At 34.3% G+C, this 25,194-nt stretch overlaps 5 protein-coding genes across 7 annotated transcripts; 3 read left to right on the forward strand and 2 right to left on the reverse strand.

Annotated features, from left to right (window-relative positions):
• Positions 1 to 2,629: 2,629 nt before the first annotated feature.
• LOC106310858 (lachrymatory-factor synthase) lies at positions 2,630 to 3,371 on the reverse strand. Its single transcript, XM_013748085.1, has one exon. The coding sequence runs from the start codon at positions 3,247 to 3,249 to the stop codon at positions 2,761 to 2,763; it is 489 nt and encodes a 162-aa protein (XP_013603539.1). The 5' UTR covers positions 3,250 to 3,371; the 3' UTR covers positions 2,630 to 2,760.
• A 4,266-nt stretch (positions 3,372 to 7,637) lies between these two features.
• On the forward strand, positions 7,638 to 11,334 carry LOC106312643 (casein kinase I-like). Its single transcript, XM_013750236.1, has 16 exons — positions 7,638 to 8,067; positions 8,164 to 8,295; positions 8,384 to 8,457; positions 8,551 to 8,620; positions 8,697 to 8,752; positions 8,849 to 8,920; positions 9,011 to 9,105; positions 9,179 to 9,245; positions 9,345 to 9,474; positions 9,555 to 9,773; positions 9,864 to 10,003; positions 10,089 to 10,263; positions 10,341 to 10,431; positions 10,507 to 10,664; positions 10,754 to 10,942; positions 11,021 to 11,334. The coding sequence occupies exons 1-16, from the start codon at positions 7,993 to 7,995 to the stop codon at positions 11,078 to 11,080; spliced, it is 1,803 nt and encodes a 600-aa protein (XP_013605690.1). The 5' UTR covers positions 7,638 to 7,992; the 3' UTR covers positions 11,081 to 11,334.
• A 520-nt stretch (positions 11,335 to 11,854) lies between these two features.
• On the reverse strand, positions 11,855 to 14,809 carry LOC106307719 (protein cereblon-like). The gene is made up of 10 exons (XM_013744753.1): positions 14,600 to 14,809; positions 14,447 to 14,517; positions 14,287 to 14,364; positions 14,058 to 14,170; positions 13,894 to 13,953; positions 13,711 to 13,812; positions 13,142 to 13,604; positions 12,865 to 13,070; positions 12,609 to 12,772; positions 11,855 to 12,333 (listed from the first exon to the last, which is right to left on the reverse strand). Exons 1-10 carry the CDS (start codon positions 14,761 to 14,763, stop codon positions 12,198 to 12,200), a joined length of 1,557 nt encoding a protein of 518 aa, XP_013600207.1. The 5' UTR covers positions 14,764 to 14,809; the 3' UTR covers positions 11,855 to 12,197.
• Positions 14,810 to 15,703: 894 nt separating this feature from the next.
• Positions 15,704 to 19,412, forward strand: LOC106308139. 3 transcript variants are annotated; one of them, XM_013745267.1, is made up of 3 exons: positions 15,704 to 15,904; positions 17,987 to 18,793; positions 18,910 to 19,412. In XM_013745267.1, exons 2-3 carry the CDS (start codon positions 18,009 to 18,011, stop codon positions 19,025 to 19,027), a joined length of 903 nt encoding a protein of 300 aa, XP_013600721.1. In that variant the 5' UTR covers positions 15,704 to 15,904; positions 17,987 to 18,008; the 3' UTR covers positions 19,028 to 19,412. The 3 variants fall into 3 exon arrangements, with proteins under 3 accessions (XP_013600721.1, XP_013600723.1, XP_013600722.1); XM_013745269.1 differs by having other exon boundaries at positions 15,705 to 15,904; positions 18,015 to 18,793; XM_013745268.1 differs by lacking the exon at positions 15,704 to 15,904 and adding an exon at positions 15,911 to 16,060.
• A 3,392-nt stretch (positions 19,413 to 22,804) lies between these two features.
• Positions 22,805 to 24,329, forward strand: LOC106310022 (molybdate transporter 1). The gene has a single exon (XM_013747215.1). It carries the CDS (start codon positions 22,884 to 22,886, stop codon positions 24,255 to 24,257), a length of 1,374 nt encoding a protein of 457 aa, XP_013602669.1. The 5' UTR covers positions 22,805 to 22,883; the 3' UTR covers positions 24,258 to 24,329.
• Positions 24,330 to 25,194: the final 865 nt, after the last annotated feature.

Below are 25,194 nucleotides of genomic sequence, written 5' to 3' on the forward strand. Positions count from 1 at the left end.
AATGAAAGTGTTCTAGCTTTGAACTTATGTAATGTTTTATCTTTTGTGAATTTGACTAAGTTTTCTTGAGAATTCTTCTCCCCTAGTTGTAATAAATTTCATTATTTTTTTGTGTTATTATGCTTTGCTATTGAAGTTGTATCAATAACTTCAATAATGTCAAGTAATTTTGGCAAGATAACGTCGTGGAAAATGAACATATTTACCAAACTTTTTCATTAATATCTCTTCAAATTTACAAAAAAAAAGTCACAACTAAAGGAGTATACATGCAAATCACAAAACAGACCACAAACAAAACTATTATAGATCATTTCTCTACAAAGACAAACTTAGACTTCACTTGATATGGAAGAAGACCCCGTCAGAAGACTTCCTGGAAGTCGTCTGGAAGTTGTCTGGAAGACTTCTTCGAAGTCGTCTGGAAGGCTTCTACGAAGTCGTCTGGCGCATTATATTTTAGAAGACTTCCGAGAAGACTTCCCATAAGTCTTCCAAAGTCTGATCCAGATCTGAAAAACATGTATATCAAACCCAGATCTGTAAAACCTGCATATCATATAAAAACACGTTCAAATGGCTTAAAAACAGAGAAAATGAGTAGAAAATTAGATAAACATACTTTTATAGATTACACAAAGTACATATCCAAGTGGAAGATGAGAACTATCTTATTAAAACCTGCAACAAAAAGATATATTAGTGAGAAAGACATGAGACAAAAATGAAAAATTCATATAAAGTTTAGTGTTTTCAAGTCAATGAGATTTGAGTGGGTTTGAAGAGTTTTAGTTTGGGAAAAAAGTGTGAATTTTATGCAACAGGAGGTTACCAAATGAAGAAAAATCAACATAAGAACTTACCACAACGCTCAGATCTACTATGAAAGGGAGACATAGGGGAGACTCTGTCAGGGGACTTCTTGGAAGTCGTCTGAAAGTCTTCCAGCCCAGAAGTCTTCCAGATCTGAAAAACTTGCATATCCAAATCCAGATCTGAAAAACATGCATCTCCAAAAATGTTCAAATGGCTTAAAAACAGAAAAAATGAGTGGAGTATTAGATAGATCTACCTTAATAGAACACACAAAAATACATATCTAAAATTATTAAATCTACCTTTAAATGAGTGGAAGATGAGAACCATGTGATGAAAAACCTGCAAAACAAGATAAACTAGTGAGAAATACATGAGACAAAAACAATAAATTGATATAATGTTTGGTGTTTATAATTTCAAAGAGATTATAGAGAGGTTAAAGAGTTTTAGAATGAGGAACATACTATTTTTGTTGCAGCCATTTGAGAGGAGGAGAGAGAATGTTTAAATATTTTTTTATATATAGAGACAAAAATTCCAATAAGGATAAATATTTTCGATCAGAAGACTTACTAGACGACTTGCGTGTAAGTCGCCCAGAAGACTTCAATATTTTTAGCGGAAAACTTAAATATTTTTAGCGGGAGTTAGAAGACTTTCCAGACGACTTACATGTTAGTCGTCTAGATCCTAAACATAACCCCTTAACTAAATTAACTAACTAAACACTTCGTAAAATCAAATTAAACTTAAAAAGTGTTTACTATACACATAAATAATCACATGTAGATAAAAATTTAATTTTTCAAAAAAACATTTAAGCTTTCCAAAATCTAACCCTAAGAATACATACAATACTACGACATATGTTGTCAAACCCTAGAACAAAGAATATCATGATTCACTACTTTCACTCATCTATGTTGAAAACAATTCAATTTTATTATATCTTAATTTATATTACTTAAAATTGTTTATAATTACATGATTTTAATTTTTCGCTTATCAAAATATTTTTTACAAAATTTATAAATTATTTTTAAGATAAACTATACCAGACGACTTCCGTGGACGTAGTCCAGAAGACTTAACAGAATCTCAGAAGACTCAGAAGACGCAGAAGACTTAGCGGGAATATATTCGTAAAAATGAGTTCTGTTTTTTTGTTTGATCACAAGGGACTAGCTGTAGTTTCACAAGACTTTTTGGTTACTTTTGCATTTGATTCAAATTTGGGTATACTTTTGCAATCAAAATCAAGTTTTGAGTCATATTTGGTAAATTTTCCATACTTAAATGATAGAAGTTGAAGTATTTTTTTTTAAAACACAATATGGAAATTTAAATTATCCTAAACAGATAATTAAATAAATTTTAAAATATATTGAATAAAATTCTCTGTTTGATTATTTCAGATTATTAATTTGTTGTATTGAATTTGAAAATGTAATAACAATTAATAAAAAAAAATGTATAACAAATCACTATATATTAATAATATCGAATAAGAAATCTAAACAATAAGATTGTAAAATTACACAATATAAAATATTAAAATGTACATCATATATTTATAAAATAAAAAAAACTCTATAAACATGCAGATCAAACTCTATTCACGACTACCGAGTCTCCTTGTGCTATATAGTTTAGATCCTCATTAAAGATGTCCATGGAGTAACAATACAAGCTTGGTATCATACCAGTGGTACGAGTGTAAGCATATCTTACGCTATTTCGAAATAGCCAACTTGAAAAAAAAAAAAGAATTCAGAACAACAAAAGAAACTAACATTAACGAACGGTTTAGTATAAAAATAGAGAATCTATTCTCTTTTTTTTTTATCTATCTTTGAAGTGAAGTACGGATGACAAAAACAAAGCAAAAAGAGCATCTCGATTTATTTGCTATTCAGTTTTACTACAACTTTTCAAATAAGACTATGTTCTTGTCAAAGCCTCTTCCATGTTCTTGGCGATTATTCCGAGTGCTTTCTCATACTTCTTCACCAGATCATCTAGAGACCATCCTCCTACGGGATCAACGGTGAAACCCCACTCAATCACACAACCTTCTTCATCACGTGGCAATATCCTCACCGTCGAGACATATGACTCGAATCCAATGTTACTTTCCACTATCTCGTATCTCATCACTCGCTCCACGGGATCAACGGCCACCAGCTTCTCCCTAGACCATCCCACGGTGGGTTCTACGCCGTTGGACCGTATGGAGGAGCCGGAGCAGAATCTGATGCAGCCGAGTTCACCGTTGATGCCGTGGACGCCGTGACACGTGGTGAGCGTTTGGAGCCACTTGTTGAAATTGAAGAAATCGGTGAAGAGAAGCCAGATTTGGTCAGGCTTTGATTTTGTGAGCGTGACTGACACTTTGGCTTGCCATTTTTCCGGGCTTGAAGCTTTTTCCATGTCAAAGAGAGGATCTATAAAAACAAACGAAAAAGAGAGAATCTAGATAGAAAGTAAAGATGAAATCATGATATTGAATAATACTATATACATCTATGTAACCATCTCATATGTACTACTGATATTGGGAATTAATTTTAACTAGATTTTGATCCGCGCTTCGAAACCGCCGGTTTTTCTTTGGATTATAAACAAAATTTGTGAATTAGTATTTTAGAATTGGCGTACATTATTCTCTTACAAAGTCATTATATCGAAGAAGGACACTTGTTTAAAATTATATAATTTCTGAATTTGTTTATATAATATTTTGTATGTACACTATTATATAACTCTTTTTAGTCTTAGATATTTCACCGGATCTGAAAAACCAAACCAAAATCAACCAAGAAATATAGTTGTGGTTTGAGTTTGGATCTAGGGCAAAATACATATTTGATTTTTTCGCCGACTTGCGGTCTTTGTTCGATTCCTAATCCTATCCGAGATCCAGTTGGGTATTCAAAGTATATTAGTTTATATAATATTTTGTATGTACACTATTATATAATTCTTTTTAGTCTTAGATATTTCACCGGATCCGAAAAACCAAACCAAAATCAATCAAGAAATATAGTTGTGGTTTGGGTTTGGATTTAGGGCAAAATACATATTTGATTTTTTCGTCGACTTGTGGTCTTTGTTCGATTCCTAGTCCTATCCGAGACCCGGTTGGGTATTCAAAGTATATTAAATGTTTTAACTATATTAGGTATATTTGATTTTTTCATATATGTATTTGGTATTTCGAATGTGTTTTCAATATTATGAATATTTTTTTAAGTTTTGGATCCAGATTTCTGATTATAGTTTCAGATAAAATTTAATTTTTTTTGGGTATGAAGAAATGTTTTTAGGTATCTTAGGTTCCTCATGTCATATTTACCGTAAACTTTGGGTTTTTTAGGAATTTAAATATTTTTCAGGTATTTATTTGTGTTTTCGGATTTTTTGTGTTTCAGTATTTTTAAAATTTTTGGGTACTTCGAATATCTTTCGAGTCCTAAAAACCCCCAAGCCAATTTGGACCGTTACGTACCCAAAAATTATAGGTATTTTGTAGGTATTTGAATTATGGACCTTGACCCCAAAGAAATCGACCCGAATCCGAACCAGAAAATTTTAAATAACTAGATCGAAAGGAACCGATCCGTACCCAACCAGAAGACCCGATGCCCATACCTACTCTATCACGTTATATTTTGTGTGCATTTTATAAGAGTTACATTTGTTGAACTTGTGAGCCTTAAGATTTACTTGGTTGATTTTGGCTAATTTAGTAGTATAGATTTGTAAATTTTTTAATAATTTTTAATCTTGTATTAAATAACAAATTTTAGTTTAAACTATATAAAAATAATTTAACGTAAAATATATAGTTTTATTTTTTTACATATGGTTTGTTAAAGTGTTTGTATTAAATTTGATTTTGTAAATATTTGAAACTATATAGATGTTTTGAAAAATGTAATAAAGTATATAAACTATATCGTATGTTTAGAAAAAAATATAATAAAGTATGAAAACTATATTGTGTATATCATTGTCGTGAGATATGGTCTAATAAATAAAATTTTATTTGTTGTATAATTTTGTCATGTTCAAAAAGATGTGGTGTAATAAATTATTGTTAGAGAAATTTGAGGTTAGATATTGTTAGTCAAATATTATGGTAACACCAAATATATTGCTAATAAATGAAATGGTCTAACAATTTTTCATGAGTAGATTTTTTCAGAATGATTCTCTTTTAATAGAATAGATTTTATTACCTTACAGGTATGGATTCTCAGCCGTTGGGACCGGTGGCAATCGAATGAGATAATATGGAAAATTTATGCTCTTCGATCTTGAGCTCTATGAGTTTGGCAGCTGTTATTGTTATTCATCTGTGGGAATATAAAATGGAACAGTGATTGAGATTCCCTAAAAGCGTTATCCCATAACTTAAAATGAACTAATTTGATTATTTGATTTAATTCTAGAAAATGATAAAAGACAGTTGCATTCAGATAACGTTTAGGATATTATTTAACACAACCAAGATATATCCATCTAAAAATCAACTGATCAATTTGAAATCCGACCCTTTTGATAAAATAATTACTATTAGATATGAAAATCTGAAAATTTAAAAGAATCGTCTAAATCGGTTGGTTTAACCTGAGATTCCAATTCATTTAATGTGTCTTTTTCTTTATTTTTTTCACGCAATCAAATTGAGATTCGAAAAAAAATATCAAAAGGAAGAGAATTTTCCCAAATGCTCAAAATCCAATATCATATATGCTCCGAGTCAAGCATCTTTTCCTATACGACAAGATAACAAATTTCAAAGATGGTCTTTTTCGACTATTCAAAAAATCCTGCGAAATTATCACCAATTAAGACTAAGACCTCCACTTTTTTTAGCATTCCACGAGTTTATCTACTGGTTCAGACCATGACTTCTTCCTCCTAAGCAAGCCGACAGCATGGTCATGAAGCATAATCAAAAAGTTTATCGTCTGGTTCAGCTATGCGCCCTCTAGACTTGATGAATCACATCAACTACAAGGCCATGTGCCCATCAGCCCAAACGCCACTTGGACCATGTGACAGAAAACAAATTTTGTAGATCAGTGAAATGTGAATCCAAGACCAAGAGTCCATTAAGAGATCCCAGTCTATTTTGTCACCAATGTGCCTTTGCCATGCAGCATTTCCTACTGAATTTCAATAGGGCCCATATCAGGATAATCCGAATAATTTATAAAAAGCAACGTTATATTCCTCATACCATCCACAAACTTGATGCGAAGGTACGGTTCCGGTCGACTGAAAGGTACAAGTTATTTACCAATTTCAAATATGAAATCGGAAGATAAAGGATAAATTATTGAGAATAATTAATCTATGAAGCAACTCCTCCTACTCAAAGTAGGACGTGACTTTATTTCTATTGCTCGAACGATTTATGGTCTCCGTGTAAAATGGAAAACTTCTACTAAATGGAAATCTTTTCATATTTCAAAATATGGAAAAATCTAACCTATATTTCGACTACATGAATCTATAAAACGAACACAAAAACCTTAGAAAAGAGGATGGACTATTATTATTCACTTTCAACTATAAAAGCATATAGCTAGAATTAGGGTTCACAAACCAATATGTTGTACTCCTGCTCTATTGATCAATAAACCATTATCTTTGATCTATTCTTCTGAGTTTATTGATTCTCCTCAATTTTATGTAGTATAACAAATAATTCAACTTTACTTTATTTTCATACATCTACTACTTCATTTTAGCGGAAGCTATTCATAGAGACTAATCACGGTTCTCATGATTTTTCAAAAAAAACTTTTCCGAAAAATTAAAGATAAAAATTAAGATATATCATTTCATTTTTCCATCTCATATCAACTTTTCTAAAAGTACAATGTATTGATAAATTGTAGAAAAGACTTTCTCATCGAACAGTTGTTATATTATTCAAATTTGAAGTGGTATGTGGAACCATAACGGAATAGAACAACTAATATAGTAAAAGTCCTTATGAAACGCTCTTGATATCTTAGCTAAATGAATCTAAGTCAACATTTTTCAGAACGAGGATAAAACAGGATAGAGAACAACAATTGTAATCTTAAATATTGATAGTTCCTTTAACTATGTGGAAAAATTTCACCTCCTGGATATTAAATCATTAAAATTATATCCTTACAATCGGTGCCAAAAATCTGACACGTCGACAATTGTAGCATATATTCTATAGTTCAAGAAAGCGGTTCGAGTACCGCATGTAAGGGTGAAATTCTTCTCCTTTGGTTTCTGGCTTCCGTAAATTAAATCTTCCATCTGTAGTTTTTTCATGTCCATCCACAACCACTGAAGAGTGAGTCATGTTTTAATGAACCATTAATCATACATATCTTTAGGGTTACAGTTTGAATCAAAAATTGTCGTTCTTCAGATATTTCTTCATTTGTCCTATTTGTTTCAGACCAAATATGTCATCTTGATTCCGATTGTCTAATACTTTCCAAAAAAATTCTTGTTTATTCCTTTAAACAAATTATCATTTTTTCTCGTTTTCCAAATATACCAAACTGGAAAAAGTTCTAAAAATGATTTATTTATTTATTATATCAACTTTTTCTTAACATCCCAATTTAGTAACTTTTAAAAAAATCCACTTCCACTCACTCAGATTTGATAAATTTTGAATTCATAATCCCACTCTCCATTTATTAAAGATTTGATTATCAAAGTTAATCATATCCCCTAAAATAGATGAAAAGAAAAAAAACTTATAAATCGAAAGGTGCGAAGAGGAAAAATAAAAACCCAATAAAATAGAGAGGAAAAAGTAGAAAAAAAATAAGTGAACATTACTTTGGCTAAAGGAAAGCACAAGACGGTGAGCTTCGCTTCGTATCGTTCGCCTAATAAGTCAGTAAAATCCCTAAAAAAAAAAAGGAAAAATCCCCATTACATCTCCTCTCTTCGTAATCTTGGAACAATGATCCATCGAATGGTTGGTTCTTGCTCTCAGACTTAGACCTTGACGCCTGAGCACGCAGAGATCGGGCCGCGAGAGAAAAAAGAAAAAAAACAAAAACCTAAAACAAAAAGTCAATTGCTTTGTGGCGGCAGAAAGAAAGAGAGTTGCGGAGTGAATCGATCTTTTGGTGGAAGGAAAGAGAGGGAGTCTTCTTGATGGGTGAATTCAACAGTGGTGGTCAACCACCTTTGCCTGACGACGACGGAAACGCTCCTCCCCTTCCCGAAAAGGTTTGATTTTGAAGTCCACCCTTTTTTTTTTTGGTCTGTAAGATAAAAAAAACTCGAATTGAATTGACTCCTTTGGTTTGGTTTGGTTCAATTCAGGTTCAGGTCGGTGGTTCCCCAATGTACAAATTAGATAGAAAGCTAGGCAAAGGAGGTTTCGGACAAGTTTATGTTGGTCGGAAGATGGGTCCTGCCACTGTTAACGCTAGATTTGGCCCCGGAGCTATGGAGGTTATTGCTTGTTTTGTTTTCCAAATCTACTAGCTTTTAGTATTGTTTTTTTGTATTGATGTGTCTTCTTCTTTCTTTTTTTCTGCAGGTGGCTTTGAAGTTTGAGCATAGAAGCAGCAAAGGATGTAACCATGGGCCACCTCATGAGTGGCAAGTTTACAAGTACGGTTTCTTTGTATTTTGGCTGTATGATTCTTCTTCTTCTGCTTTTGTGGTTTTGGGGTTTAATTAAATTTTTATCTGTTTGTTGTCCAGTGCTCTTGGTGGCAGTCATGGCGTGCCACGAGTTCATTATAAAGGTCGTCAAGGAGATTTTTACATAATGGTATGTTGAACAAGAACGCGTTCATAGCTACTTGAGGGTGTGTGTGACTAATTACAGTTTTGTATCTTTCATACAGGTTATGGATATACTAGGGCCTAGCTTGTGGGATGTTTGGAACAGCACCAGTCAAGCGTAAGCATTCCATCTTATTTTTACTTTATTTTTTTTTTTGAAATAAACCCCTTGATAAAACATACAATTTTTTTTTCCTGATTCTATGAATTACAGGATGTCAACAGAGATGGTTGCTTGCATCGCGATTGAGGCAATATCCATTTTGGAAAAGATGCATTCTAGGGGGTAATTTAATTATTATTCTTTATTAATGCTGACTGTGGTACTGCTTCTGCAACTCTCTTTCTTTAATTAATGCTCTCTTTCTTCCCTCAGATATGTGCATGGTGATGTTAAACCGGAGAATTTTCTGCTTGGGCCTCCTGGAACTCCTGAGGAGAAAAAACTTTTCCTTGTTGACCTCGGCTTAGGTATGGCGATAGATACAAATGAGCGTGCTTTGCTGTCTTTTTTTGTTGCTTATCCAATCCTTTGTTCTTGCAGCAATCAGATGGCGCGATAATGCTACTGGACAACATGTTGAATATGATCAGCGTCCTGATGTGTTTAGGTTAGTTGCAAAATGCGTGTGAGATTGATTTTTTTAGTAGGGACATTCAATCTTCTGTTTTATTTATTAATAATGTGTATTGGCTTTTTGCAATCTCAGAGGAACGGTGCGTTATGCAAGCGTACACGCTCATCTTGGCAGAACTTGTAGTCGGAGGGATGACCTGGAATCTCTTGCTTACACTCTTGTTTTCCTTCTTCGAGGCAGGCTTCCATGGCAAGGCTACCAGGTTGGGAACTTTATTAATTTTTCCTTTTCTTTGGTATTTTTTCTTTTCCTTGGCTTCCGTTAATTTTGTATTTTGCTTAGGGAGAGAACAAAGGCTTCCTCGTTTGCAAGAAGAAGATGGCTACTTCCCCAGAAACTCTTTGTTGCTTTTGCCCCCAGCCTTTCCGTGAATTTGTCGAGTATGTGGTCAATTTGAAGTTTGATGAGGAGCCTGACTATGCTAAGTATATTTCCCTTTTCGATGGAATAGTCGGACCAAACCCAGACATTAGGCCAATTAATACTGATGGTGCACAGAAGGTGATTTAGTGATAACATTTATGACACTTCTGCTATTATGATCCTATCTAGTATGCCTAAGATTGTTTTTTTTTTTGGTCTGGTGTGAAGCTCGTACATCAAGTGGGTCAAAAGAGAGGGAGGTTGACAATGGATGAGGAGGACGAACAGCCAACAAAGAAGGTCAGGTTGGGAATGCCAGCGACACAATGGATCAGCATTTACAGTGCTCACAGACCAATGAAGCAAAGGTGCCATCTTGAATTTATTTCTTGAAAATATAACGTGGATGAACATCAATCCAGCTGACTTGTGTATTTATATTTTTGCTTGCAGATATCACTATAACGTTGCTGATATAAGGCTCCCACAGCACATCGAAAAGGGAAATGACGATGGGCTATTTATCAGCAGTGTGGCTTCTTGCTCGAATCTCTGGGCTGTAATCATGGACGCAGGAACTGGCTGTACGGCCCAAGTTTACCAGCTGTCACCAAGCTTTCTCCACAAGGTAGCTTCTCTCATTCATTTATTCCAAATTTGTCCACTGTTACGGTCATTTTTTTACATTTCTCCAACTTGTGTTAGGAATGGATTATGGAACAATGGGAAAAAAATTACTACATCACAGCAGTAGCTGGAGCAAACAATGGAAGCTCATTTGTGGTTATGTCCAAGGGTAATGTTGTTTTTCATTCCTTTTCAAATGCAAAGCGTAACAGTTGCTTTAGATTTAATCCGCTTTTGTATTCAGGGACCCCGTATCTACAGCAGTCCTACAAAGTGAGCGATTCTTTTCCCTTCAAGTGGATAAATAAAAAGTGGAGGGAAGGGTTCTATGTCACATCAATGGCCACTGCTGGAAGCAAATGGGGGATTGTTATGTCTCGTGGAGCTGCTTTTTCGGACCAGGTCTTGTGTTGTTGTACTTTGTGTTTGTTTATTATTATTTTTAATGCTACATGACTTGAAATTTATGTTGAGGGGTTGTTGTGATGCAGGTAGTAGAACTAGATTTTCTATACCCCAGTGAAGGTATACATCGTCGATGGGAAAATGGCTACAGAATTACATCAATTGCTGGAACTTGTGATCAGTCTGCCTTTGTTCTTAGTGTGCCAAGAAGGAAGCCTAGTGATGAGACACAGGAGACTCTTAGAACTTCTGCTTTTCCTAGTAATCATGTCAAGGTTTTCTTTTGCTGTCTCATCTTTTGGCTTTCCAAACTTGGTTGGGTGTGTAACTTGTTGTCTTTTTCTTTTATGCAGGAAAAGTGGGGCAAGAATCTTTACATTTCGTCCATTTGTTACGGTCGAACTGTTTCATGAAGTTGTTCTAGTTTTTTTGTTTACGAATGCAAGTCAATTTTAGCTTTTTTATCCATCCATACATCCGCGCTCAGTGAGAATGAACAAAAACAGTGATGCTATGGGCTTAGGAGAATATTTTAGCAAGGATGAATGGAAGATGTACTTCACTACTGTTTGTTTTGGAGGAATAAGTTTAAAATTTCTTAGATTAAAAAAAAAGAGAGAGGATAGCTCACTATTATCAATCTATCTTCAAAATAATGTTTTTTTAATCTTATTAGTTAAAGGGAGATCCATGGTTTGATTGTATGTTTTTGCAGTAAATTGAAGATGGAACTATTTGGTGGAGTAAGAAATACATGTTCTAGTATTTTAGTAGACATGCCTTCTAAGTTTCGTTTTTGTTATGTTCCTTGAATGCCCTCTTAAGTTAATCATGCAGAGGTTCAACCATGAAAGGAGTCTTGGTTATTGAGTAATCCAGCAGAAAGTTGTGTCTACACCATGGAAACGTATTCCGTTTTCTGAGATAATCGCACATAGCCAGCTCTGAGTTCTCATGTGGGCTCTTTCTCCTTGCTTGACATAGTTAAAATTCTTCGCTGGGAGAATCACAAATAATTTGTGGCGGCATAATCATATCTATAAAACATATTTTCATCCATTCTTTGTAGTTTGTTCGCCGAAAACGCCGTGATACATGTTTACAAATCATTCCATAACCTTTGTTTTTAACAAAACTCGAACGCTATTGTAAAGCAACTTGATGAAAAAGAAGAGCCAGCGCCAAAATGAGTGAGCTTTCAAATTCATTCAAGGTCAGAAAGCCCATCAGAGATTCAGTACTTTAATCCATAAGGTTACCAGTATACTCTTAGCATACGTAGGTTTCCTTCACATACATCTTGTTTTCATGTGTACATATATAATGTATTGATGAAAAAGACATCTACCTACCTCTCAAGATGTTGTTACTACTTTAGAACCTCTATACTCTAGTCCGCTTCTGCCTTTCACAAACTATTTTGTTATCTCATATGCATAAAGGATACTAAAGATACCAGTTGGAGACTCCTTTATATGGTCATTCGGCGGGAATTGATATGTGAGTGAGACCTGTTGTAATACTTGTTTTTCAGCGCATGTCATCTGCGACCTGTGAGCTACGAACTGCCCAGAAAGATGATGGCTTCAACTTATTGCTTGTTGCTGTGAAAAGCCAACCCAGCTGGGTTTCACACGTTGCACAATTTGCAATCGTCCATGCATACCTGTTGCCAATTTAAGAGACATACAATATGGTAAACAGACTTGGAATATCAACGATTTGGGAGACACTCTAAAGTCTAAACAAATCATCCTACGCCTACAACAAATTGCACCAGATGTTTAAATTTAGCTTGTTTTGAATTCAACCAAAGCTAGCTTTTAGATCATATAACTCGGAAGCTCCCTTAAGGACGAATAATAGTTGATAAAAGATTTTTAATCGGTATCGAGGTACCAAACAAGGGATAACGACAAACATTTATGAAAAGCCTCTTACCCAGGAAACCAACTGTCTTCTTTAACAGATCTACCACTTATCGCTATGTCATTTGCTTTGTAAAATGTCATTATCTCATGCACATAGCCATGTGGGTTTACGTAGGCACCTAGAGGACCATCACTAGACATAACCAACATGTCACTTCTTCTTGCTACGACACTCTGCATCAAATATGTAAAAGGTATTAATTAGTAAACAAAAAATGCACAACGGAGAGAGGAAGCAGAAATGATGATGACCATCCATATTTTACCTGACAGTGTTTACATCGAACACGATCAAAACTCTCAAGCAACTCTATTTCTCTCTGCAATCTGTAAGAGACTCCGTCAATCTCCAAGAGCTCTTGTCTAATTGACTCAGAGACGGGAATTTTACTAGCAATGGAAAATGATAAAATATCTGGCTTATTCACTATTGCCTCCATGTTTGGAACCCCAACTATCTGCTTCCACAGATCTGCATAACATTAGAAAAGACTCTTAATACCTGAGCTACAACGATAAAAAAAAAACAAATAAGGAACTAACCAGCTGCTCGTTGAGCAAGATGATATGAGTCGTACATCCGGTACACCCAGAATGGCCAAAATGCTCTTGGGGCCATACTGAATCGGTTTAGATCAGTATTTTTCCGGAAACTCGTCAGCCTGTTTAGCTTTTGACATTTCCCTTTCGAAACAGGAGTTTTGCCATCAGCAGATTGGATAATATTAGATGTACTGACTACTTCGTCCTCATCATCACTACATGTCCAGTCATCCATTATTGAGTCAACTGCTGAATAATGAAGTCTTTTCTCTGATGGAGAAAGAGCACTTTCAAAACTTTCTTCAGAATTTGCTACTGACATTTCGTCCGTGTCACTAAAAGATGCAGATAAAGCCATTGTACTGGAAGCTCTCGAGTTGCTTATTGGTACCAGCTTCCCAAAAGCATCCCTGGGAGTCCTCAAGGGTACATCTTCCTCAACAATATGAACCTCTCCGCAAGGCTGCACAGAAAGAATTACCCATAAAAAAAAAAGAGCTTCTTTTACAATGAACTCCCCAATTTGACTAGTAACTAGAAGGTGTGGCTATACGAGAGAATGTCCTTACGAATCCTTCAACATCAGTCCAGCGACGCTTTAAAAGAAACCGCTGCTGTCCACGAGTAATAACATTGAATGAGCCATCACTAAGTCGACGGTATTGTCGTATCTGTAATTACCACCGATAATTGTAAGCTTTCATCAAACAGTCATTTGGAAGAAAAGAGGAAATGGAAAAAGAAAGTTTTACCTCAGCGGTTGTCCCAACAGTGGCATACTTGAACTGATTACCTTCTCTGTAAACACGAATCTGAAGATAAAACAATTATCCATGTAGATTATTATTTTTTTAACAGAAAAAAAGAACCATGTTAATTAAAGAAATCAGAGCAAAAAGATTTAAAGTCCACGTACGACACCAATGGTACATGGAGCGTTAGGTTGGTTCAAAGCTCTCTCAATAGCAGCCAAGAAAGTGGACTGGACGATTCTAAGGGGAAGCGTGGAGTCCGGAAACAGAACCACTCCTAGGAAAAGAAGCAGTTTCGTCAATGTCTTACAAAAACACACTAGGAGAGGACAGAGCAATTCAAAATTAGCATCTAATGTCTTCTTAGACATTATTAATGAAGAGAAGGAAGACCTTCGAGATAGAAAAGAGGGATCTTCAAAACTGTGCCTCCATCCACAAAAGCAGTTCTGTTTGGAGTGTCCTCAACCTCTGATAAAACAATAGGTAATAAAGCTCCAAATGTGATAAGTATTTCACCAAAAGACAGAGAGAGAATCAACTCAGCTCATACCGCCAAGATAGGTATGTAAAGAAGCCACGTCTGGGTTGAAAACATGTTCATCATCAGCACCAACATTATCACTGCCCAAAAACAAACGCTATTTAGCCATTTTAGAGAATCACGCGTAACAGGTGACGACGATAAAGAGAGAGATTTGCTCACGAGAGGAGACGGAGACGAGTGTGGTGGGAGATTCCGAGATCATCATCCTCCTCGGAATCTCGAAATTCATCGACTTCCTCAACCTGCAACTCCTCGAAATCGAGCTCACGAATCTGCTCCATCTGAAGCCTCTCTCTCTCTAGAATCCTGTCCTCCTCGTCCATCTCTCTCTCTCTCTCTCTCCTTGCCGTTTGTCTTCCTCTTAAGTGATCTTTGTTTATTACCCGGTCCACCTATCTTGGTTTCGGTTAAGTTACAAACCCGAATTTTATTTGACGGTTAAACCTGTGGCGGAGAAAGTAATCAAGTACTTTATCCAACTTCCATTGTTATAATAATCAAAATATTTCCAGGCCGTAACTATACGTTTTATCAAAAATTAACTTTTAAGCGTATTATTCAAGGTTTAGGCGAGACGTGGACATTTTTACATAGAATTATATTTATATAAAATATTTTAGTTTTTGAGTTTAATTATAAATTTATTGTGATGGATTATAAATAAGATAAACAAAACAAAAAAAAAAATTGAAAAACTAAAAAAATAGACAAATGTGTTGATTTGTACTAACGTAATTAGTTAGTTAAATAGATTTAGGCTAATTTAGATCGATTTTAACTTATTTAAAACATTTTAAACCGATTTAAATTGTGTAAATTGGTCTTCCTAGTTTTTTCCATGTGAAAAAAACCATTACTGTTGTGGTAACGTTCGTCTTTTGATCCCAAGGAGTTAGATCCTGCTTTGGTATTCTTTCATCTTTTGATATTTTGCTTGCTAGTCTAATGTTGATGTTGTAGTTTGTTGCCATGTCTTTGTATATCTTTCTATGATAAGGCTTTATCTTTGAGGACACGTGATTTCCGTCGGTTTAGTGTAAATACCCTTGTAATCGATCCTTGTATTTTACAATGTTCAATTTAATCGTTTCAGTGAAAAAATAAAAGACTAACTCTTCTCACCTAACTTATTCATCTTTGGCGGAAAAAGGTTAAAAGAAAAAGTGGTAATTGTGTAATTTTCTTGGTTCTTTTTGAAAGAATGAGCGTATGAAACCGACACCTCTGGCATAAAAACAAATATTAAAAGAGACGAGAAGAAATTGACAAAAATGGTATAGAGAAGAGTGAGAAGAGAGCCAAGTATTTCGAAAAGCTCACTATTTCTCATTCATCAAGAACTTGAGTGAGAGAGAGAGAAAAGAGCTCTTCACCTCTAGAACTCAGATTCTCTCACGAGCTTTAGGATCCTTCCTGCTCCTGAGTCCTGACTCGTCTCAAGATCCGAATCCAGGATCTTCTCGGGTCCGTCTATTTTAATTTCCCTATCTTCTTCTCCAAAATATATTTCTTAATAAGTTTCTTTGTTCTAGCTGATGCTTCTTAGTTTTGTTTCTTTTTAATTTTCGTCCCCCCCCCAACCTAAAGTATCTATATAGATTGAAAAATTACAAGATCCATGTAAGAAAACCATCTCCAAATTTAATTTCAATTTATCAGAAGCTAAATTGTAGTTTCTTATGTATGCTTGGAATCAGAAATTCTTTTTTTTTTCTTTGTCTATATATAATGTTTTATTTTCTTTTTGAAAAAGTCTATATATATGTTTGCATGGTTTTTTTCTTTGATTTTCGTTTTGGCTTAATAATCCTATAATCAACTTCACAATTTTGTTAAATATAATATACATATGAAGGTTTTGATAAAAAAAATATATATATATATGTATATATATATATGAAGGTTTATTTATGAGAAAGTGACAAAAATAGCACTAAATCAAGTTTTCGTTCTCAAATTAGCACTCAAGTTCAAAAGTCACAAAAATATCACTTAATGTTTTATCAAGGTCTATATATGAATGTTTTATCAAAAAAAAAAGTATATATATATACATATATATATATGAAGGTTTATTTATGAGAAAAAGACAAAAATAGCAATAGAAAAAGAACAAAAACTAGCACTCAAGGTCAAAAGTGTGAGATTTAGGATTTAAGATTTAGGGTCTAGGGTCTAGGGTCTAGCCGGTCCTAGGGAATTCAAGACCAGAAGCAAGTTTAAAAAATTGGCCGATTATCAGAGGGTTCGAACCCGGGTTGGGCGAAGAGAATCTATAACCTTCGGATGTTGCCACTAGACCAAAAGAAATTATCGATCTTTTGTGGCCGAAATTGTATTTATAATAATGCGGCCGGAAGCCATTGCTTCCTTTGCTTGGCCCACGGGCCGGCTCTGGTCTAGGGTCTAGGGTCTAGGGTCTAGGGTCTAGGGTCTAGGGTCTAGGGTTGAGAAATGAGGTTTTGGGGATAAGATTTCAAATTTTGAAAAATAAAAAAATTAAAATTTTGAAAGGATAAACCTAGAAATGCGTTATTTTGGTCATTTTAGTTTTTGAATGCTATTTTTGTGATATAAACTTAGAAATGTGCTATTTTGGAGATTTGTCTTTTATTTATAGGCTTACAAAATAAATAATTATCATATTTTTTTGACAGTTGCGAATATTTCTCCGCTGATTTGAAGCTTCAATTCCTCGTAGAAAATTAATTTATAAGAATATTTTGGCATATTGTTGTAAATTATCAGTCTTTTACAAAATAAATACAAATTATCATATTGGTGTAAGAGTTAATCTTGGGTTCTAAGTTCACTAATCAATAGGATTTCATTATTTCAAATTCAATATTTTTTTAAAAATGAAACAAAATATTGTCAAATTATATTATGTTTAAAAAAAAAGTAAAGAAAATAGTAGTTACAGAAAAAATAATTTTAAAAAACATATTTTTAACATCGTCAGCAAAATATTAAACCCTAAATCCTAATCTCTAAACCCTCGGATAAATCCTAAACCCTCGGATAAATCCTAAACTTTAAATAAAAAACACTAAATATTGAAACCCTAAGCCCTGAATCCTAAACCGTAAACCCTTGAGTGTTTTAGTGTTTAGTGATTTTGATTCAGAGTTTAAGATTTATCCTAGAGTTTAGGGTTTATCCAAGGGTTTAGGATTTAGGGTTTATGGATTATGATTTAAGTTTTAATGTTTTGCCGACGATGGTTAAAATATGTTTTTTTGTAATTACTACTATTTTTTTTTTATATTTTAATTTTTAAAATATAATATAATTTGATAATATTTTGCTTACTTTTTTAAAAGATATCGAATATGAAATATCACAATCTTTTTGGTTGGTGAACCTAGGGGCTGAACCAAAAAATAAGTCTTGTTGTAAATAATATATTGGCATATTCCTGAAAATTGTTGTAGATTATTTGAGTCTTTTAATTTAGACTTATCAAATGCTAATTTATCGGTATAATGTGTTATGAATACAAAACGTTATATCAGGTCTCTAATAAGTTTTTGATTTAAGAAACAGATTAAAGAAGCATTAACCGTAAATGCAGAAAACAAGAGCAACGTTTCGTCACAAAGATCAAACAATGTCTCAGTCTGTAGATCGGCAAACTGATCTGGTCGGACACAACAACAACAACAACAACAAAGTGATCACTAACCCACTGGCTATGAGTCTCTTGATTGGTCTGAAGAATGACAAGTGCATCTCAGATTCTGATTTTGTCAGAAGCCCTAAATCTCCTCTGGAGTTTAAGATGTTGTCTACAATGGCTGCTGACCCATTCTTCCTCAGATCTCGTAGATCCTCATTCACTGCTCATCTTAACTGCCCTGCTAAAGTTGGGTTAAGCATTGTGGATTCTCTCGGTGATGATCGGGCTCTGTCACCAGATGTCGTGTTTGGACCAGCCTTGAGGATCAAGTCCTCTGATATCAAGGACAAACATCCCAAGTCCTTGAAGATCGAAAAGGACAGATCTGGTGTTATCTTCGAAATCGGCTCATTTTCTGCGGATGATTGTCCGACAAAGACCCGAGTTCTGTCTCAATCCAAGTTTCCAAGGATTGGTTCAGACAATGCATTCTCATCTGAGGATGAGATGGAGATGTCAGAGGACTACACTTGTATCACTACACATGGTCCTAACCCGAAAACCACTCATATTTACGGTGACCAAGTTTTAGAGTGTCACAAGAATGGGGATGATAACAAAGACAAGAGTATCGAGACAGAGTTGGATTCCATGTTTACTTTGGACAACTTCCTCAGCGTATGTAACTTATGCAACAAGAAACTTGTACTTGGGAAAGACATATATATGTACAGGTGCGTGTTCCGTTTCCAAATACTCTTTAATTCGCACACAAATAAGACAAAAGTTAGATAGTGTAATGAAATTTAGATGCACGAAATGATGTTTGTGTGGTGGTGATGAGTTGCAGAGGAGAGAAAGCTTTTTGCAGCGCAGAGTGTCGTTCAGAGGAGATGACAATAGATGAGGAGGACGTGCAAGATTCTTGCGTAGTTATGCACGGATCTCTAAAGAAGCTCCTCTTCTGAACAAGAAGCGGCTAATAAGACGATGGTCATGGGACGAGCTTTTATAGACCCGACCATCGTGTATTAACTACCTAAAAAGACTTATTATATAATGTATTGGATAGTAGGTAACGTTTTGGCACTACTAATCTGGTTCATCCGTCTACAATACAAAGAGCTGTGTTTATGCGCATCTATTATCAGCTGCAGCAGCCGCGGATGGATTAGGCGGCCTTCGTTTTCTTTGTATATTCTGTAATGGGTTTCAGTTTCTTCTTGGGTTTCGATACCTAAGTTGAAGACTACTACTAAGATCGTAACTGAATAAGCCTCGTAAAGAGAGGGATTGTGTAAACTACTCCATTTTCTTCATAGTTCGATTAATTAAGACAATAAATTTAGAGATTAAAAAGTTATGTTTGTTCGTATGAAAAATATTCGTATTCATAAAGCCTAGTTTTGAAACATATAGCATATCGTGTGTAATGTAAACAAGTATGTCTGACAAAAAAAACTGATAGTTTCCGTTAGTTTTTGGTTTTTAATTTTTAGATTTTGGTTTTTGATTTTCAGTTTTTGGTTTTGGTTTTTGGTTTTTAAATTTTGGTTTTGCTGTTTTCTTAGTTTTTTTATGAAATAAGCAATACATTGTTTTAAAATAATAATTTTTAAAAAAAATTATCATTAAAATTTATCAAAATATAGTGACTGTTATTTAAAATAAAAACATTGCCAGGTTTTAAATTATTTTTTTTAAGTGTTATACTTAAACATAATTAATAAAATATCTATAAATTATAAAAATTAAATATTTTAAAATTTTGAAACTACAAAATAAACAAAATTCGTTTTTATATTGAAAACCCACACTACGGTACTAAAGGTCCTCGGACTTCCAGGCGGTTTTGATTTTGAAAGTTGGTTTTTGGCTTTTCTTCACAAATTGGTTGAAATTTTGAAAAACTAGTTTTCCTAAATTTTATGGAATCTATTTGTTAAAAAACTTGATTGGCAAGTGAAATGGTTTTTACAAAAAGAAAAACTAAAAGCTAAAACTTGATTGGATAAAGAATGGTTTTTACAAAATCAAAAACCAAAAACTAAAACAAAAATTACAAACGATCAACCTCTAAATGAAAGAGAATCATATAGTGAGAAGTGAAGTGTTCCCAAACTCAACGGTCCAGAACCATCGACCTCTCTTCTCATAAGATAGTGGGTTTACCAATATTCTTCCTTACACTAAGTTTTTGCTTTCCTCCAAATATCTTATCAATCGATCCAATTATGGTACAACGTCAATCGCTAACGAAAAAAGTTACATTAATCTTCCAAGTTGAATAGTAAATGCCTCCAAGAGACGTCTTTGTGTAGAGACAACTAGAGAAGGGACATGTTCTTAAATAATCTCTAAAACTATTCATCAGCTAGTACCCTGAAGTGCTGAAATATATAGTAGTAAAATTAATGTTATCATTTTATTATCGTTGACATTTGAGGAGCACATACACACACAATGGATGTTAAGTGTTAACTGAAAGATATTAAAAAAAAAAAGAAGACGAGAAATCATCTATTTCTGGCATGTTCACCATTCACAAGTCTGGAACTCGTTCATACGGAGGATTACACACAGCGCATCACGGAACTCACTGTAGTCTTGTAGACTAGTTGCTAGATTTCCATACTTTGTTTCTAGTGTGGAATGTGTTCCAGGCGGCTAAGCATTTCTTATGGAAGGCGATAAATGTTGACCCACATGGTCAAAACTTTGAAGTTAAACTCGGAAGAGAAACGAAGCAAAACAAAGGTCCAAAAGAGAGATGAAAACATCATCAAAATAGAAGAGATATGAATTGTAGTCAAACTGCAACATCAGATAATTCCAAAGTAAATTAAACTCAAAATCGTTTGTGTAAGAATTATGCAAAAGAGCAATTCGACGTTTCGATAATTAGAAACGAACAAATTGATTGAAGTAAATAGAGTTAATATCAAAGTAGTAAGTATTATATGGAAACATTACGCACAACTTTAGACTATAAAACAAGCAAGAATATTTTCACCACACCAAATTAAACAATAGTTTCTTATTTCAAATTTTATATTTTTGTTCTACTAAAGGTTATAAAGTCAAAATATTAAAATTATTTACCGCTGTTATCTACTCAAAATTCTTATTGGATTCATATATCCTGTATTCTTGAAGCTCAATTCGTTGCTATTTACTCAAAAGCCATGAAACTCTTTTGCTTTGCATAAGACAGATTCAGTTTTCTGAATTATTATAATTTATATAAAATAATTGATTTCGATAGAAGTTACAAACTTTAAGCTCATAATCTTCATTAGAACGAAACCCTGTTCTAAAACTCGGACGCCTAGTAGGCGTCCGGCTCGGCGCTCGGCGGTAAGCAACCGCGGCGAATAAGGCCAATACGGCTCAACTTCTCGGTTGACCAACAAGTCGGTCAAATAACCGATTAATCGGTTTGAAACCGATTTTTAACCGCCTAAAAGGCCGAACAAATTTAAACTATTGGGCTTCTTATAGATTGAAACCCTGATGCAATTTTCGAAACCAACTCTGAATGACTACTTATAGGCGTTTACATCAGCTTCCCTCTTTAAAGTTTACCAATGTGGGACTCTGTTTTGTATGTTTCTAGAAATTTTTTACCTAAAATTGGATAAGCCATGCCCGAGGTTCGAACCCGGTACCTTATACAACATCAACATCATCAAACACCAGCAGTTTTGATGTTTATGCATATATTTCCTTATATATAAACATTGTTTCAATAAAAAATAAAAATATGACACTCATCTTTGCTAATAATTAGTCTTTGTTAAACAAAATAAATATAAATTTCGATAATAACATACCAAAAACTATTACTTTCTACTATATTTATATTATATATCTAATTTAAATATTATAATAAATAAAATAATAATAAAATTAGTCCCCGCGTATATCCCGATTAATCCCCGAGTTTTCGATAAATCGCTAGGTCCGGGATTGCCGCCCGACTAGCGCCTAGCGTATTTCCGAACAGGGGAACGAAATCAGTCTTTAGAAATTCTGATATAAAAATTATATTTTATAGAAAAAATAGTTTGAATCTTAGACAATTTTTTTTAACCCCCTTGCACTCCCAAAAACTACCAATACTTTGGTAATTTATGAATTTCAAAACAAAATGTATTCATCATTGAAACATTAATATGTATTGCTTATTTTGTGAAAATGCATTTATCATATTTGTTTTTAAAAATTATATATTTAATTTATATCTAAATATTAATTATATTTAGTTTTAGCTAGTGTAACCATCAAGCATTTTCTATCTGGTTATGAATTGTGTTAAAAATATTATTTGAGTTAAATTTCAAAATTGTTCCAAATCAGTAAAAATCACCAAAATTGGTGATCTTATTCAATATTACAACTTATTAAAAAATAATTTTAATTATTTTTAATATTTATCTAGTTTTATCCTGCAAAATATAATGTCACCAGTCAAACGTTACTTTGCATTTTGTTCAGTTAAAACCACACTTATCCCGTATCCACTCAAACTTTAATTTCGGTACGCTTATGTTATTAAATTCGCGGTTCCATTCAAACCTTTATTATTATTTTTCCAGCACTATCAAATACGCATTTATCAATCGGAGATATAGTGTTTAAAACAGACCACACGAATCTGATGCTGTCATTTTCAAGCTTTGATTTCATTTATGTTATTATATAATGCATAAATTTTCGGGATAGTAGTCAACGCTTAGATTTAAGATTAGCATAAAAAGAGTTCCACAATTACACAACACATATACAAAACTCAAACTGTTGCATTCCTCGACAGAAACAACAATGGAGTCTCAGTCTCAGACTCAGACTAGTCCACCCGAAACCCCAAAGCGCTCTCCGTTCACCGGAATATTCCACAAACTGAAAACCAATCTTGTATTCCGGTCAAAGCTCGCCGAAGTAAACGGTGCAATGGGTGATCTCGGCACTTACATCCCAATCGTCCTCGCTTTAACTCTTGCCAAGGATTTGGATTTAGGCACAACGCTGATATTCACCGGGATTTACAACGCCGTGACCGGAGCGGTTTACGGCGTACCGATGCCGGTACAACCGATGAAGTCGATCGCAGCCGTGGCGATTTCGTCAACCGCGGAGGAGTTCGGTATACCGGAGATCATGGCCGCCGGGATCTGCACCGGAGGGATCTTGTTCGTGTTAGGGATCTCCGGTCTGATGCAGTTCGTGTTCAACGTCATTCCTTTGTCGGTTGTTAGAGGGATTCAGTTGTCACAGGGCTTAGCCTTTGCAATGTCTGCGGTTAAGTATGTTAGGAAAGAACAAAACTTTTCAAAGTCCAAAAGTGTTGGTGACAGGCCGTGGTTTGGGCTTGATGGTTTGGTTTTGGCTTTGGCTTGTGTTCTCTTCATAGTCCTGGTGAATGGAGATGGAGAACAGGAAGAAGAAGAGGAGGAAGAGAGAAATGGTTCAAGAAGAAGATGGGTTTGGATAAGGAAGGTTGTATCTAATGTACCATCTGCTCTGTTGATTTTCTTGTTGGGTGTTGTTTTGGCTTTTATAAGGAAGCCAAGTATTGTGCATGATATTAAGTTTGGACCGTCGAAGATTAAGTTAGTGAGAATGGACAAGGAAGCATGGAAAAACGGCTTTTTGAAAGGGACGATTCCGCAGTTACCTCTCTCTGTTCTGAACTCTGTTGTGGCCGTGTGTAAGCTTTCTCACGACTTATTCCCTGAGAAGAAGTTTTCGGCTACATCGGTTTCGATGACTGTTGGGTTGATGAATATGGTTGGATGTTGGTTTGGGGCAATGCCTACTTGCCATGGAGCCGGTGGGCTAGCCGGGCAGTACAAGTTCGGTGGGAGGAGTGGTGGGTGTGTGGCGCTGCTGGGAGTAGCTAAATTGGTGTTAGGTTTGGTGTTAGGAGGTTCATTGGTGGGTATAATGGAGAAGTTTCCGGTTGGTGTGCTTGGAGCTTTGCTGCTGTTTGCAGGTATAGAGCTTGCAATGGCTGCAAGGGATATGAACACGAAGGGGGATGCATTTGTGATGCTTGTTTGTACAGCTGTGTCTTTAGGCTCAAATGCAGCGATAGGATTTGTTGCTGGGATTGTTCTGTATGTAGTTTTGTGGATGAGGAACTACGGAAGGGTCAAGCCCACTGGCCTTCCTCTTCAAGTAGATCAACATCCTTGAAGGTCTTCGATCTTCTTCTGTGCTTTAAAATGTGATCTGTTCTATAAATAAAAAGTTCAAAACTTCGTTGAACTGCATCCGTGTAATAACTACATTAGTTTGATTTCATTTTTTTTTAATTGCAAATCAGTTTACCAACGTTTGTGATAATAGGAAAAGAAAATTGTGAGAGTTGGACCAAATAACATTTACAATTCTGTTTTTAATCATCTTCTCCTGCTTTCTCTCTTTTTAATAAGGCTAACTATATTTTTACCCATATTTTCAAGGGCAAATCTCCAAAATAGCACATTTCTAAGTTTATATCACAAAAATAGCACTCCAAAACTAAAATGATCAAAATAGCACATTTTTAAGTTAATCCTTTGAAAATTTTAATTTTTTTATTTTTCAAAATTTGAAATCTTATCCCCAAAACCTCATTTCTCAACTCTAAACCCTAAACCTTAAACTCTAAACCATAAACCCTAAATTTTAAACCCTAAACCCTAAACCCTAAACCCTAAATCCTAAACCCCACCCTTTAACTCTAAACCCTAAGTTTGTGACTTTTGATAAAACATTAAGTGCTATTTTTGTGACTTTTGACATTGAGTGTTAGTTTGGGAACAAAAACTTGATTTAGTGCTATTTTTGTCCTTTTCTCTATTTTCAAAGCACATATATTTTTTGTGGACTTTTTTAAATAAAAATCGCATATTGATTAATATTTAATCATAAATTGTTTTTTTTGTCAGCAACCATAAATTGTTTTATATATTTTTTAAAAATTATAATAAAAGTTTAATTTCAAGATAACAACACAATGTATAAGAATTTTGTTATTTTAAAAAATATTCTGATATTATTATATATAATAAATTATATATAATTTATTTTATTAATGATAACAAAGTCTTTAACCATTCTAATTTTAAAATGAGAAAAATTATGTCGC

This window comes from Brassica oleracea, chromosome C8, assembly GCF_000695525.1.
Source record: "Brassica oleracea var. oleracea cultivar TO1000 chromosome C8, BOL, whole genome shotgun sequence".
NCBI classification, from domain to species: Eukaryota; Viridiplantae; Streptophyta; class Magnoliopsida; order Brassicales; family Brassicaceae; genus Brassica; species Brassica oleracea.

Excerpts from the sequence above, each read along its gene's own strand:
- LOC106308139 (XM_013745267.1), top strand. The coding sequence starts at position 18,009 with ATGCAGAAAACAAGAGCAACGTTTCGTCACAAAGATCAAACAATGTCT. Across the intron at positions 18,794-18,909 it reads AAAGACATATATATGTACAG|AGGAGAGAAAGCTTTTTGCA; the intron begins GTGCGTGTTCCG and ends GATGAGTTGCAG.
- LOC106310858 (XM_013748085.1), bottom strand. The coding sequence starts at position 3,249 with ATGGAAAAAGCTTCAAGCCCGGAAAAATGGCAAGCCAAAGTGTCAGTC.
- LOC106307719 (XM_013744753.1), bottom strand. The coding sequence starts at position 14,763 with ATGGACGAGGAGGACAGGATTCTAGAGAGAGAGAGGCTTCAGATGGAG. Across the intron at positions 14,518-14,599 it reads ACTCGTCTCCGTCTCCTCTC|TGATAATGTTGGTGCTGATG; the intron begins GTGAGCAAATCT and ends GTTTTTGGGCAG. Across the intron at positions 12,334-12,608 it reads GAAGACAGTTGGTTTCCTGG|GTATGCATGGACGATTGCAA; the intron begins GTAAGAGGCTTT and ends AATTGGCAACAG.
- LOC106312643 (XM_013750236.1), top strand. The coding sequence starts at position 7,993 with ATGGGTGAATTCAACAGTGGTGGTCAACCACCTTTGCCTGACGACGAC. Across the intron at positions 9,246-9,344 it reads CAGCGTCCTGATGTGTTTAG|AGGAACGGTGCGTTATGCAA; the intron begins GTTAGTTGCAAA and ends TTGCAATCTCAG. Across the intron at positions 10,432-10,506 it reads ATTTGTGGTTATGTCCAAGG|GGACCCCGTATCTACAGCAG; the intron begins GTAATGTTGTTT and ends TTTTGTATTCAG.
- LOC106310022 (XM_013747215.1), top strand. The coding sequence starts at position 22,884 with ATGGAGTCTCAGTCTCAGACTCAGACTAGTCCACCCGAAACCCCAAAG.